Source organism: Macrotis lagotis, chromosome 1 (assembly GCF_037893015.1).
Source record: "Macrotis lagotis isolate mMagLag1 chromosome 1, bilby.v1.9.chrom.fasta, whole genome shotgun sequence".
In the NCBI taxonomy this organism is placed as follows: domain Eukaryota; kingdom Metazoa; phylum Chordata; class Mammalia; order Peramelemorphia; family Peramelidae; genus Macrotis; species Macrotis lagotis.
In genome coordinates, this window is record NC_133658.1 from 103,265,947 (window position 1) to 103,280,661 (window position 14,715).

The 14,715-nt window shown below is 34.6% G+C and overlaps 1 protein-coding gene across 28 annotated transcripts in view; it reads right to left on the reverse strand.

The window, feature by feature from the left end:
• NRXN1 (neurexin 1) overlaps window positions 1-14,715 on the reverse strand; it is a 1,421,526-nt gene that overhangs the window by 395,347 nt on the left and 1,011,464 nt on the right. For all 28 annotated transcript variants that reach the window (XM_074205985.1, XM_074205975.1, XM_074205966.1 and 25 more), the window contains one exon: window positions 174-355. In XM_074205985.1, coding sequence (XP_074062086.1) covers window positions 174-355 — 182 coding nt within the window. The remainder of the gene's footprint in view (window positions 1-173; window positions 356-14,715) is intronic.

Sequence of the window (14,715 nt, forward strand, 5' to 3'; positions counted from 1 at the left end):
TATATATACATACATATATATATATACTCTTTTGAGAGCAACTACCCTTAAAACCATTCAAAAATTCAAAACCAATAGTTTGACTGAAAAATATCCATTGGAAAGGAGTAAGAACAAGTAGAAAAGAATACTATAGGAAAGGTAAAAATCCATTTTGGGTGGAGAGTACTTACAATATGTAGCTCTAAGTAGTCACCGAGCCCTGAAGAACTGTCCACTCGTACCAAAACAGCTTCTTTCTGAACCGTGCTAAACCCTATGGCCAGTCTGTCTGCACGTGTACTGGGTCGGTCATTAGGAGGCCATTTGTATGTGATTTGTCCACCACCTTTGCTAAAGATATATGTTGTTCCAGCTGGAAAAAAAACCATAAGGTCAATTAGTTTTTTGGTAATTATTTATTTATTTGTTTGTTTGTTTATTTATTTTGGTGCATCAAGGCCATTCAATTTTGTCGCATATCTAGGTACTGAATTTAATAAGTTCATATGCCCAAAGGGCAACAAAAATGTGCATATCCTTTGATCCAGCAATACCACTACTGGGTCTATACTCTGAAAAAATGATGAAAAAGGGTAAAAACATCACTTGTACAAAAATATTCATAGCAGCCCTGTTTGTGATGGCGAAAAATTGCAAATCAAGTCAATGTCCTTCAATTGGGGAATGGCTTAGCAAAATGTGGTATATGTATGTCATGGAACACTATTGTTCTATTAGAAACCAGGAGGGATGGGAATTCAGGGAAGCATGGAGGGATTTGCATGACCTGATGTTGAGTGAGATGAGCAAAACCAGAAAAGCACTGTACATCCTAACAGCAACATGGGGCAATGATCAACCTTGATGGACTCTCTCATTCCATAACAATAAGGGACAATTTGGGGCTGGATGCAATGGAGAATACCATCTCTATCCAGAGAAAGAACTGTGGAATTTGAACAAAGACCAAGGACTATTAACTTTAATTTAGAAAAAAAATTATATCTTATTGTCTGATCTTGCTATCTCTTATACTTTATGTTTCTTCCTTAAGGATATGATTTCTCTCTCATAACATTCAATTTGGATCAATGTATACCATGGAAACAATGTAAAGACTGGCAAATTCTTCTGTGGGGGAGTGGGGGAGGAAAGTAAGATTAGGGGAAAAATTGTAAAACTCAAAATAAATAAAATCTTAAAACTTAATAAGTTCAATAAGCAGGAAAAGAAGATAGAGATGCTTTAAATGAAATTGAGGGGTAACAGTTTTAAAAGATACTAACTTTATTATCAGATGGTTCAGAAAAATCTTGGATCACTCACTGCCACTGAGTTTGGTATAGAGATGTAATGAGGCATAGTTAGAAAAACCATTTTCTCTTAACCTCACTATACTACTAGTCAAGTGACTGTGGGCAAATATTTATTATTGCATAAGATATCTGTTTCCTCATTAGTAAAATAGTGCATTCCCTACTTCCTAAGGTTACTATAGCCACCAATAATAGCTAGTAAGAAGAGTTGGCATTTATTTATTTAATGCTTTTAAAGTTTACAGAGTTCTTTACCTGTATCATTCTTTTTGATCCTCACAACAATCATGTAAGGGAGGTGTAATTATAATCCCCATTCCACAGATAAGGAAACTGAGGCACAAAGAAATTAGCTGACTTCCCTAGGGCAACACAGTTAAGGTGTTTGGGATAAGACTGAACTCAGGTCTTCCTGATTCCCATGAACTGTACCACCTAATGACTGATCAAATAAAATATATTTGAAACTGTATACCGGGTAAAGAATTAGAGATCAACTGAAGTGCTATTCTAATGCAAAGATTCATACCAAACAAAAACTGAGAGAAGTAAAATTTCTTTAGATAATTGAAGCAGTTCTCTAAGCTTGTACCAGCAGAATGAAAGCCCTGGAAATTACTACTTATGGTCTTGGTGACATCTGTCATCTGAAGATCAGCCTATGTTTACAGAAATTCATCACCAAACTGGGTGACTTTAACATCACAAGGAAGGAATGGAGGAACTATGATACGTAAATATCAGTGGAGAGAGTATCCACACTGATGTAATTATATATCTTTTCAAGTCAAATAAAGAGCTATAAAAGTAGCACATATTAATTAAATACTGTAGAATTTAACTTTTGTCTATTTTTCAGTATTGCTAAGGACAACATTAGAAATAAAAATCAACTGTGGATATTTGCTATGAAAAATGAAATATTCTTACTTCATAAAGATGGAGGAAATATATAGATTAACCTTTTTCTTATAGCAAGTATGCAAGAAATGAGAGTGTCACCCAGAACAGTGGATCAAATCACAACTCTTATCCAACTTTTTCAAGGAAAAGAAGAATTTATTCTGGTGTCACAGACAGATAATGAATGGATAAGCAGCCACAAACCTCAGTAGTCATGCTATGACACTGCAGATAATAGATAACTTCTGTGTGAGCTCAGTCTTATTTAACAAGCAACATCTAGTAGCTGTCAGAACATCCAACATCATACACAAACACACACACACACACACACACACACACAAACACACACATACATCCAAATTTACTCCTGTAGTCACAGCTTTGTCTATGGTGCCAGGCTTTCTTTTCATGGAAATTAAAATAGTTGATGGTCATGATAATGAAACACTTGGATTCTGTTTTTAATCAAAAGAGATCTTTTATTTTAACAAGCTAGTTATCAGATGTATTTGTTTCCTTTTCTTCCATCATTGGCTTCTTCCATTGTTGAATTCAATAGAGTTCTTTTTGAAAACAGGGAAAGACATATTTAGCAAATAAAGGGTATCCTCCCCTTTAATAAAAACTAGGGATTAAAAAAGAGATTATTATAGGTATAGAGTAGGAATCAGAAAAGTCTTTATGTGTATGTCTGTGTGTTTTTCCCTTTCAAGAAAATGCTATTGTAAGAAATCTAAGTCTTTGATTTTGAGTTCCAGAAATCTGTTGGAGTTGTCTTAGAATGAATATCTTAAGGAAACAACCATAAGCTTAGAGATGATTGGCAGAAATATGAAGGTATAGAATTTGGAGAGTTTCAATAGTACTGAGACAAAACATTTTAAGACTTTAAGATAGTCATCTCTAAAGTTTAGGTATATAATGGAAATAAAAGATTTGTAACTTTTGTAATCCAATACAAGGAAGATTAATCAGTCTGGCTACTATCTGTGTTCTTGTCTATGGTAGACTAGCCCAATGGCCTTGAAATAAGTCATAGAATATTTCTAGGCCTTAAGATTCTCATCTGTAAAATGAGGAATTTGAATTAGATCAGTTGAACAATCAACAAGCATTTATTAATCACCTACTGTGTGTCAGACAATGTGAAAGAGCTGGGTATACAAAAGGAAAAAAAAAGAAAAATGGACTCTCCCATCCAGGAGCTTATATCAGAATGGATGTGCTAGCATTTATTTTGGGCTTTAACCTTTGCGAAGCTCTCTCCCTGTCCCAATAAATGCACATATATTTAACCTTCCCATAATCTCTGTGAAGTAGATGTTATTATTATTATAATACTTATTTTACAGATGAGGAAATAGGTTTTTGAGGCCAAGTGATTTGTTTAGGATCATACAGTTACAAAGAGCTAATTTATTAGTACATATATATTAAATGCATAAGTTTTGACCAGAACTCAAGTCTCTCTAATACCAAGTCCAATACTCTATCTATTATAACAGAACAAGACATTAGGTGTCAAGATCTTTACGACCCCTTTCAGTTCTAAGATATGCAACACTTATAATTTCAATGCAAAACTATTTTTCTAAGGTCATATCAATATTCACTTTAACATCCAAGATACTGAGGTTCTTTCTTTCATTTTCCAGATATTGTATGGCTATTCTGAAATCAGAGTATCTGGGTTCAAATCCCACTCCTAATGGTCACTAATAGTATGGTCCTGGACAAATCACTTAAATTTCTTGGGCCTCAGTTTCCTCATTTGCAAAGTTATTGGATTAATTGGTTCCTGAGTTCTATTCCAGTTCTACTTTCATCCTAATGGCATATATGAGCTATCCATTTGTTATTCCTCTCTCTTTTGTCACACATTGGCCCATCTTTCTTTTTCTTCTCTTTTTCTTTTTCCTTTCAGATTATTGTTTGGTACTTTAAATCAAAGAATTCACCAGAATACAAGGTCATACTTTGAGGATTCAGATTTGGGCATTTATAGACACCTCTCTCTGATGATAAATATCATAATGCAAACTTCATTACTAAGTATTTGATTTTTAACTCATCTTCCAACCTTTTTTTCAGAGAGTATTAAGACCTAGAAACCACCAAGGCCATTGTCTAAGCTGTCACACTTACCATTGCTTTCAGGCTCTATAAGCATCATCAGGAGAAAATGAATTCAGTTGCTTTCACAAAGGCTTTTATACAATGTGACAAATCGCACGGGGGGGGGGGGTCTTTTTGTGAGAAGTCACTGAAGAACAGTCATCTTTTTTCTTTCTTCTTCATGGTTATGCTTTGTTTTGTAGTCATCAGCTCAATTCCATTGTAGGCAGTGGAATTAGATTGTCAAGGCTTTGATATCCTCCCTATCCCCTTTATAAGCTTCATATCATTCTTTTAAAAGTAGTTTGGATCTAATACTCAAATTCTCTGTGTTCTTAACATTTTTCTACTAACTTAAGGGTCTTAGAAAATCACCAATACTAAGCCTTAAAGTAATGATAATGTCAATTTAATTAAGTATAGTGGGTCAGACAAAGGTTTTTAATGGTGTTTTTTTCCCAATGGCTTGCCACTTAAAACAATTCAATTTCAGTTGAATAACCATAAAATTAAAGCTTTGCTGCTTTGTGGAACACCACTCTGAACTGGAAGAGAGACCGCATTTCTGTATGTAAATATCATGGTATTTGCTGAGTCCTATACTAGGATGTGACCCTTAAAGATAAGTATTATACATTGAGAAGGAGAGTGGTGTGCGGCTGGCTAGAGGATAGCCGCAGAGTTAGAAGGACTTGGTATCAAGTTCTGCCTTTGACTCAGACACAGAATCAATCATTTTCCTCTCTCAGTCCAAGACAACTCGAAAAGTTTAAAAATCCCAGGTCTGGACTATACCTTCCCTCCTTGTTATCCCAAATAATATGCTAAAAAAGGTACAAAATACCATGCAACATCCTAAGATGAAAGGATAATTAGAAACAAGAAAGGCTTCTAAGAGGTAGCAGCAAGTGGATTGAGTTTTAAAGGTTGAATAGGTTCAATAGACAAAGAAAGGCATCCCACAATCAGGAAATGATTTGATTAAAGGAAATAAGACAAGAAGTATTTGCTATGGTCAATATGCATACAGAATATGTGAAGCAGAAGAAAATGGTGGGGCAACAGATTGCATGGGTCCATGAATGCTCTCTACAATGTTTGTCAAGGTGTTTGCTGGTGCTATATAAGATATCCCTGCTAAAAGATGAAATTAAAAAAATACACAAGAGAAAACCATAATATAAGTGCAGAGTCTTAGAGCTGGAAGGGACCATAGAGGTCATTCTAATTCAACGCTCACTTTAAAGATCAGGGAAACCAAGGCTCAAAGATGTCCAAGATTATATAAATTAAATAACAGTGAATTGAATCCATGCTTTCTGAAGCCGCATATTATGTTTTTTTTTCTTACCATGTCAATATCATATTTATGGTAAACTAGATGACTACAGGAACACAAAGAGTTTTAAAAATCAAACTGAATGTCAAATACTTATTTCCCAAATTGTGAAGTGAAGCTAGATAAGAAAGCCATCAGATTAGTACATCTACATGGGCACTTTGGAATGCTGTAGCACACAGGCAATAAACTGGACATGGAAAAGAGACAGAGGAATAGAATATCCCAAAATTTATTTGGAAAATTAATCAGTAATTTCTATGTCCTCAAATTTCAGGCCACTCAAAGCCCATCTCTTTATGAGAGGTGTCAAACTCTTCATAAAGCTCCACAAAACTCCAAAGTGTGGTCAAAACAGATTAAAATGTAATTGGGAAATTTTTAAAAAATAAATTAAAATACAATACAATGGATAATGTATTTAATTTGTGATTTTCCACTTTACTCATTGAATTTGACTCTAACATTGCTTTTTTCTAGTGATGCTATTTATTTGTAAAACAGGGACCAGTACAAACTCAGAAGAATTAAAATCAAAAATAGAGTGACAAAGGAGAGAGGGGCTGCCTGAATATTGCTTTGATATCACCAATCAATTAACCAATCAACAAGTGCTTACTAAGGATCTAATAATATGCTAGGCCCTGTTTTATGTACTGGAGATATAACGATAAAAATCAATGTTGAAAAAAAAAACAGGAAGAAGCCCTCCAGTGTATTTGGCAGATCCTCTTTGAAAAATTTATGTGTGAAAGCATGGGCAAGGATTTCACAGGATGAGAAGGCATGAGATCTTTGTGATCTTTGTTGGTGAAGGGTGAAATCAGGGAGCCATAAAAAAGAATCAAAATAAGCCTTCAATAGTTGCTTGATATTAAAAATATATATCTTTCTGTAGGACAGGTATTAATTTACTGTGTAACAAAGCAAAAATGTTCACTCAGTAAATAAGCATTTATTAAGTGCTTGGCAGTACTCTAAGTGATGAGGACATAGAAAAACAAAAAGACAGCCCTTTCTCTGCAAGACCTTAAAGTCTAAAGGAGGAGACAACATGTAAACAACCATGTACAAATAAGATAGAGACATGACTAATTGGAGATACTCAACAGACAGAAGGCACTAAATTGGGGGGAGAGGTATAAGAAAGACTTCTTGGAGAAAGTAGGATTTTAGTTGTGACTTAAAGGAAGAAATGATTAGGAGAAAATTCCAGGTATGGGAGACAGTTAAAATGGCCTGTGGGGAGAACACAGGTCTCCTATGAGGAATATCAAAGGAAGTTGCTATCACAGGAGTGCCCAACCCAGCATAAGGTGAAAGAAACCTGCAAAGGTGGACATAGAGGCTGGTTACAAAGAATTTATTTTTTTAGTTTTTGCAAGGCAATGGGGTTAAGTGGCTTTCCCAAGGCCACACAGCTAGGTCATTATGAAGTGTCTGAGGCCGAATTTGAACTCAGGTACTCCTGACTCCAGGGCCAGTGCTCTATCCACTGTGCAACCTAGCCACCCTACAAAGAATTTTTGAATGCCAAAAAGAAGATTTCAAATTTTATCTTGAAGGATAAAATAGGAGAGTGAAATGGTCAGATCAGAGATTTAAGAAGATCACTTTGAAATTTGAATTGAGGAGTAATGGAGAGAGATGAGTCAGGGAGAACAATCAGCAGATTGGTGCAATTGTTCAGATGTGAGATGATGAGGGCCTGTACCTAGTGGTAGCATTGCCATTGGAGAAAATAGGGCACATAAAAAAGACAGAATGAAGGTAGAAATAGCAAGACTCTGCAACTGATTGGATATAGAGGAGGGATAGAAAGTGACGAATGGAGAATGATACTAAGGTTGAAAGCTATGTAACTGGAATGATGATAATTTTGAGTAAGAGGGAAGCCAGAAAGAGGGGATGGTTCAGGGTAAAAGAGAAGGAGTTACACTTTGGACATGTTGAGTTTTAAATTGGATATACAAATTTAGATGTTCTAGGTAATAGGTAGTGCAGTGAACAGGGTTGTTGGACTTTGGTCAGGAAGACCTGATTTTAAATCCTGTCCTAGGACACTTTCTAGTAATGCAAGCTTGGGCAAAGTCACTTAACTTCCATTGACTTCATCTGAAAAAAATAATTGTCATGAGCTCAAATGATGTATTTGTAAAGCACTTTGAAAATCTTAAAATTTTATAAAATGTTCATTATTTTTATTAATGTTATTCTTATAATTTCCAATAGACAGCTACAGATTATAGATTAGAGGGCAGCATAGATGATAGGGCTAGATAAATCAATTTCAGAACTATACATACAGAGGTGAGCATTAAATCCATATGAATTAATTAGATTATCAAGTAAAATAGGAAGGAGAGAGAAGTCCTAAAATTTAATTATCTATAGATAAATCCAATGAATTTTCCCAATTTAGTTGAAACCAAATGCCACAATATTATACTTTGTTTTTTAATGCCTTTCATGAATTACAGTACTATTCCAGCCTTCATTGTGGCACATTAATCCTAACATAAAGCTGATGATATAATCCAATGTTAAGATGACAATGTTTGTGATATTAAATTACACCAAATGGAAGGTTTTATGGATTAGGGGAATAGTCAGCACATTAAATTATGTCATCACAAAACATCAAAAGTTGAGATATTTATAACACTATTTTTGAAAAGTTGTCTTCTGACCTTTTCATAATAGAGGGTCATGATATAGGCACAAAATGGACAGAGAGATTGAGGTTTTAACAGTTTTCTTCTACTGTAAAAAGACAATCAATGTGCAATAATACCACATTGGAATTGAAGCTTTAAGATTATCAGCAATGCTGGAATGAATATTGAAGAAAGCATCAACTTTATTATTTATGCATGTTTCTATATGGCAAATGCTAAAGTATCAGCAGGATGACTTCTAATGGATTTATTACAAATTAGTTCTGACTTCCATCACAGTGCGGATTGTATGGATGACTAATATTTAAAGTGGTTTTCTACAATCTGTACACTTAAGTTGTACATCAAGGCCATATTACTCAAACTAAATTCATTAACAAACCTGGTACCATTAGATGCTGATTTCACAGTATAAGCATACTTGACAACACAATAAATGTTTACAAAACAGATATGAGGAGTTATTTCTGAGGATTCAAATGCCTCTAATATACCAAAAATTATTTAGACTTATTGACAAAAACAGTTTCTTTTTTCCCCACATTTAAAAATCTCCCCCTCTACAACATCAGCCACACATTTTGTTCTCCCAAGGTTAAGATTTAATGACTAATTCACAAGCTTTCATCCAAATTTGACTGTTCTAGATCATTGCTGCATAAAATTTTCCCATAGATTACTAGCTTCCATTTTGTGATATGTATGTGCTAAGAATGGGAACATTTTTCAAAGCTCATAATTCTTTAAATGTCATCAAGTAACCAACATGAAACATTTCAACACATTATAATTCTATTAACTGTAACAAGTCAGTAACATCTCTTTCAAAGAAAGTTTGTCAGGAAGTCAGATGGAAATTAAAAGTAAAAGAACAATAAATAAAAGGAGCTTTTATACATTCTACAACCCAATCAAGATTTACTTTATTAAACCAAAATTTCCTGAAGAATTTTTCTAGTCATTGAGAGACTTTTCCCCCTTTCTGGGGAAAGGACTACAAGAAGCAAAAATCTATAAGTATTAATTAGATAATTAAGTGCAAATGGAGTCTCAGGTGAGTGAACACTAGCTTAACCAATAAGTCCCAAATGCTGAAATTTAAGAAATCTTACCAATGTCCCTAATACCTTGCAACACTAATAGTCCATTACAATCCATCATTTGTCTTTCTAAATGATTATACTGTAATGTGAACTACTTGAATTCAAGATCATAAGGGATGAATGAGTTTATGAAATGGACCAGCATGAGGACACAATTCCTGAAAGCTCATTGGGGAATTGCAAAAGCAGTGGAGGTAAGAAAAGGAAGATATTCATTGGGTTTGGATCATTTAAGTGAGTTAGCAATGACATTTATAAAACATATGAAGATTCTCCTCACCTAACTCCCCTCTCCCCCTCCTACTCCACCCCACAAATCCAGATTCCAGTTCCTAAAAAAGAATACCACCACCACCACCACCACCAAAAAGATCAAAAGAATAAAAAACTTCACATAAAACACCCTGCTTTTAGGGGGAGAAAAAAACAAAACAGAAAAGATTACAAAAGGAGAAAAGAAGTAATAAAAATGGAAAATAAAAGTGGCAAACAAGCCAGATGCATTACTACTAACCAGAAAGGTTAGGGAGAATGAAAGGCTTTTACACATAAATCATGGTGAAAGAAACCTAGTAAGTCCATTAATAAATGAAAAGGAGAAGGAAATATAACACTGTCATTGAAGGGACTCCAATATTGAACTGTTTGTCTGAAGCAGAAAAGAGAAGGAGATTTTAGATAATTAAAAAATATTGAAAACTTCATTTAGATGGTTCAGGATAAATTCAAATGAGGAAGCAGGGGAAATGTCACATATATACAATAATATACAATTAGAAGCCTTAGAATCTTAAATGGGTCATTAGAAATTTAAAAAAAGAAAGCTGTTTAAGAAATGAAGAAATAGGACCAGTGCAGCAGCCCTGTGAAGCTAGACATAACACCTGTCTTATCTGCTATGTTTGTTCCTTTGCTTTTATATAGAGAGATTTAGAATGCCTCTATGAAGACTCTCCTTTTATAAAAGGTTCAGAACAATTCATTAACATTGAGGCAAAATATGAAAGTAAATGTATACTGGAAAACATGAAGAAAACAAAAAGAATAGATGAAAGAGAAAAATGACTAGCAATGACTAGTTAAGGCAGAGTAATGCAGCCCAGAGGTGAAAACCACTCACAACCCTCTTGAGAATGGCCTAAAACAGTTAAAAATGTATTTAGGAAATATTTTGCAAAGTGAATAAAAATTCAATGAACTATACCTGATATTAACATGTGGCTTTCTAAGTCAATATGTGGCCCACAGGGATCCTTATATAAAGTTTAGTAACCCCTCACATATGAGTTTGATGCCACTAGTGTAGTTGATAGACTGGAGTGAGGAAGACCAAGGTTCAAATTCCATTTTAGATAATTACAGATTGTGTGACCCTGAGGAAAAATCACTTAACCTCTTTTCCTCATCTGTAAAAAAGGATGTTATAGTCAATGACCTCTCATTTCACCTCTAGTTTTAAAAGTATCATACAAAAATAGCTGAGATGAAAAGGTAATTCCTTCACAAGGAGTTTTCAAGCATCATTGAAATTACAAGTCAGTAAAAGACAAGGAAAAAACTACAGGTCACCCAGTCAGATGAAAGATGATGAGGTCCTGATAATTTTTTTTCATTGGGGTGGGGGAATAAGGCAATGGGGTTAAATGACTTGCCCAAGGTCACATAACTAGATAATTATTAAGTGTCTGAAGTCAGATTTGAACTCAAGTCCTCCTAACTCCAGGGTCATTGCTTTATTTACTGTGCCACCTAGCTACCCCATGGTCCTGATAACATTTAATAGCAATCTAGCAAAGCATTATGTGATGCAATGATCACAGAACTGTCATAGAAGCAACTTCCAACAATAAACAGAAGTGGAGTGGGAAGTCTTTGACTACAGTTGTAGTTACTAGATGGAGTCTTCCACTAAAACGCAAATATTCAACAAACTCTTGACCTGTCTTACCAACAACTCTATTTTTCAGATAGTAGAGAAAGGATCAAGAAAGAAGTTACTCTGGATTTATATTGAGAATATACTAGGTCAGATAGAAGTGATGAGAATGAAAATTTAAAAAGTGACCTTTTGGTCATCCCTTATGATGGGCTAACATAGTCACTATATGGCTATAGTTTTGAGATGATGTCATCTTAAGAGTTTATTAGGGGTCAAAAACTGATTCTAGATATAACAAGTTGTGCATATTAGGTATGGGGCAGCTAGAAGCTAGAATAGATAGAGTGCTGGGCCTAGATTCAGGAAGATTTCTTCTTGAATTCAAATCTGGCCTCAGTCATTTACAAGGTGGTTGACCCTGCATAAATCATGTAACTGTTTGCCTCAGTTTCCTTTTCTATAAAATGAGCTGGAGAAGTAAATGGCAATCTACTACAGAACCTTTGCCAAGAAAATCCCAAATGGGGTCGCAAAGAGTCAGACACAACAGAAAAATAATTGAACAATAAAACTTTAGGTTTGAAAGATTATTTTTAAGCTTGATATATACCTACTGTAAAAGGAAGAGATTTTTGAAAATTAAAAAGACAAGGCACCCAAAGAAACCAAAATATTTGCACTAGGAACTTTTGAATGAATACAGACTTTCAGTTTATGTACAATTGCTCTAAGGTAGGTAGAGAAAGACAAAAATTTAAATGAGTTTATAAAAAAAAAAGTGGCAACGGCTATTATAACCTGAATCGTTCCAAAATACAAAGACAACACAAAGATCACTTTGAGCTTTTGGTGTTTATGGAATAATTAGGATTAATATTTGTATCATAAAAGACAAAAGGTAGAAAATTGAATTTCTGAATTCTTTTTTAAATTCCTTCTAAAGGAGAATGACCTTCTTAATGAAAAGAACAAAGTAGATATGACCAAGAAAAAATTGAGGGCCAACATGGTCAAGGAAATAATAAAAAGAGTACCTACTTACCTGTACATTTGTAGTGCATCTCAATATAAAAAAACAAAAGCCCTAACCATTTAAAGTTTTAGTTGACTATAAACTTAATCTGAGCCAATAATATGATGTATGGCTGCCAGTGGCAGGATGTCAGACAGCACTAATTGAACTATAGTATTCAGAACAAGGTAGTACCACTGCACTCTTGGCCCAGATAAATTATACCCTAGGGCACTAAAAGTACCTGCAGGTGTAATGGATGAATGGGTGATGGTGACCCATAAAGATCACCAATATAGTGGATGAGCACAATGTAAAAAGAATTAAGACAGCCTAACGTTGTCCCTATTTTCAAAGAAAGGAAAATAGATTATGAGAATTATTGCCCAGTGGGTTTGATGACTCTCCCTTAGAAAGATGCTGGAATACATTATTAATATACAATTTGTGAGCACTTAAAAAGGAGAGTTGAGATCATTACCAGACACCAGATTCACTAAGAATTAGCAATGCCAGAATAATTTTATTTCCTTCTTTGCTCAGGTTACTACCCTAGCTGATTGGTAAACACTGTAAACATAATATATCTAGATTTCAGCAAGTCACTTAACAAAATCTCTTCAGGATCACCTGTGGACACAGTAGATAAACACAGACTTGATACAAGTACAACCATATGGATTTGTAATTTCTAACAAATGCACTAAAATAATATTGATTACTAGATTAATGTAAATTAGAAATAGACAATCAATGAGCAAGAATTCCCCTTAAGATCCTACTGTGTGCAGTGTACACAAATATAAGTATAGCAGTGACATAATCTCTTCTATCAAGAAGTTAATATTCTACTGGGGTTGGTGGGGATGGAGGCAGCATCAGATACATAGTGAGAAACAGGTGAGAAGCAAGAAAGGGCTTTCACTGGGGACGAGGATTAAGTTTAGCCTTGGAGGAATTTAAGAGATATAAGAAGCAGAGGTGAGAAGGGAGAACATTCTGAGTTAAGGGGGAATTCTATAAAATACATGAAAGTGAGACATAGAATGATATGTATGGGTTAGCAAGTATGACAGTTTGTCTGCAATGTAGGATATCTGAGGGAAATCCTCACCACTACTTCCAGTCCCTCTGTCCCTAAAAGCCTTCTTTCTAATACCATGATCAGTGCATTGGCTATCTTCTCTTCACATCTCCATCTAAACCCTTAGTGAACCAATTCCATTCTATGTGATCATCTTTTGAATCCCTTACCCTACATCATCCTATCTAAGATCTTGCCCTGTCAAGCCTTAGTCTTGGATCAACCTCAGGATCCACTGCCTTTGCTCCTACTCTTATATTGCTAAATGAAGATAAAGAAAAAAATGAAATCCTCCTCACTGGATACACAAAAATTTATGTTATATAACCTCGATTGGTTTCTCAATATAGCAAAATCATCTTTTTATACTTTTCTAATTGATTCATTATAATGGTTTTTAAAAAATCTTTTCACCCTTCCTCAAAACCATCATACCTCCGCTGCATCCCATGACCTAGTCTCTCAGCTGAAAATTTTTCACCAAAAAAACTTGAAGCTGTGCTCTCAGAGCTCCCTCTTCTCCCCTCCCCCTTTTCTCACATGACTAAGATGCCCTCCATAACCTTCTCTTCCCTTTAGAAATTAGAAAGAAAATCATATTTCCTAATAAAGTAAATTTGAATTCCTCATGAAAAAGATATGATAAAGGCATGCCTGTAAAATACCCAATTGCAAGAAATACACAAATAATAATAATAAAAAACAACTAGGAGGAGGAAGAGGAGGAATGAGCTAGAATCATTAATTCCCTCTCAAAATAATATTTATTTACTGAAAAACTGTGCTAATTCTTAAAACACACTAGATTTTCACAAAGCATAAAATGAAGTTTCTCTTGAATTTAATCCAATATGTCACTGTAAGGTACCACTTTCTCATATGCAAAATGGTTAACATTGAACATAAAAAGAAGAGTTAAAGTAAATGGCAGAACATCAAAAAGGAAGGAAATAGCTAATAATGCAAGCAGAAGATTGATCCCAGATTCAGCAACTTCATTATCTTCAATTCATGGGGAAATAAATAATATGCTTTCTAAATAGGCTAAATTGAGAAATCTTATATATATTATTGTTTTGAATATAGGCATCTACTTGAAATTTCTTGAAAAAAATTAAGGGCATACAATGGCAGTTATGTGACACAGTGGATAGAATGCCAGGCCTGGGATAAGGAAGACTCATCTTCATGAGTTTAAATCTGGTCTCAAACACTTGCTAGTTGTATGACCCTGGGCAAGTCACCTGCCTCAGTTTCCTCATCTGTAAAAATAAGCTGGATGGGGAAATAACAAGCAGCAT